The 1,590-nt window shown below is 30.7% G+C and overlaps 1 protein-coding gene across 1 annotated transcript in view; it reads left to right on the forward strand.

Annotated features, from left to right (window-relative positions):
- The window catches only part of LOC106460696 (solute carrier family 12 member 1-like), a 60,702-nt gene extending 59,390 nt beyond the window's left edge, over nt 1-1,312 (forward strand). The window contains exon 16 of the mRNA XM_022387813.1: nt 1,024-1,312. Within this exon, the coding sequence (XP_022243521.1) occupies nt 1,024-1,159 (136 nt within the window). The 3' untranslated portion in view covers nt 1,160-1,312. The remainder of the gene's footprint in view (nt 1-1,023) is intronic.
- Nucleotides 1,313-1,590: the final 278 nt, after the last annotated feature.

Here is a 1,590-nt window from a genome sequence, read left to right on the forward strand (position 1 = left end):
TGGGTGGCCTGCACTTGTTGATTTTACAAACTTATGCAAGGTGCTTCCACGTTGTTTTTGTCAGACTGTTTATCTCAGGATTCTTCTTCTGATATGGTTTCTTGGATTGACAAGGGATTATCTTTCTCTAGGGCTTTTTTGATTTCCTAAGTAGTTATAGATAAATACAAGTTACTGAGGAAAACATTGAAATGGCTGGATCCACTGGTGGGGGAATAGCACTCTACTCAGGGAGTAGAGTTCCAGGAAAAACTTAGATAATCACTATCTTATGGAAACCTTGGTTGTACAAGAATTCCATCTAGTTTTGGTTGTACAAGAATTCCATCTAGTTTTGGTTGTACAAGAATTCCATCTAGTTTTTTCAGCAAAACCTCTGGCCTTCGATTTGTGTTTCTTGATAAAGTCTCAAACCTCCTTCAACAAATAGATAGATAGTAGTCCATTTATAATTACTGGACCAGTCATGGTTGTTATGTCTTTTCTCTGCTGTTTCTTTGCACTGTCTTTTGTTTTAAGCTATATATTTATCCTTAGTTCCAATTTTGTGGTATATAATCCTTAAGCTGGTGTAACGTGGTCTCTTGATTGATTATTTGTGTAATATTACATCACAATAAGACTGATAATAATTTTTATCACATCTTTATTTACTGGTGTGTGTGTGTGTGTGTGTGTGTGTGGTGGTAAATCAAGTCAATCTAGTATTGACCTAAAGGTTTCGTTTGCAGCAGCATGAATCAAAACTCATACAGGACCAGTAAAGAGATATATTTGATAAAATTATTATCAATATCATTGAGATGTAATATTACACAAACTACCAGAGTAATTTTTTTTTATATATTATTTTAAACATATAGTTATATTCCATGTTTTTAAACACTTTAATGTATATTTTTAATCTATTTTTAAACCTTACCATATTCATAGTTTATAGAGACTATTTATTGTATTGTTGTGGTTTATTTAAAACAGGTATAGTATGTGATTGTAAATGTATCAATGTATTTCTTTGGTCAGGACCTTACCCATGCCTAGGAAAGGAACTTGCTCTGCTCCAATGTACATGGCTTGGTTGGAAACATTGACACGAAACATGCCTCCTTTTCTACTGATACGTGGCAACCAAACTAGCGTATTGACATTCTACTCTTGAACACATCTCTTTACAAAAAAGAAAAGAAACTATACCAGACTTACGTTTTACAAACTATTACCATCATTTTTTGTATGTATTTTTTGTGTAGGTAATGATTAAAATAAATGTCTAATAGATATCTATTTATATGTGCATAAAATTAAAATTGTATACTTTGAGGTTTTGAATTTTAAGATTTAGATACAGTTTCAATTGTATTAGTTTAGTTTCTTTATTTATTTTTCATATGTTAGAAATTGTTTATGATTCATTTGTAAATACTGTATGAATACGTGTTTTGGTTAGTCCTGAAACAACTATAGTTTACTTAGTTTTGTGCACATATTTCTTCATTCTTGTAAAAGATTATATGATATTTATAGTAGTCTTTGGGATACATTTTACTAAGAGCAAATCATTTAATTTTTCCTTATTTCTAGCAAATAACT

The sequence above is a fragment of the Limulus polyphemus genome, unplaced genomic scaffold, assembly GCF_000517525.1.
Source record: "Limulus polyphemus unplaced genomic scaffold, Limulus_polyphemus-2.1.2 Scaffold35, whole genome shotgun sequence".
Lineage (NCBI taxonomy): Eukaryota > Metazoa > Arthropoda > Merostomata > Xiphosura > Limulidae > Limulus > Limulus polyphemus.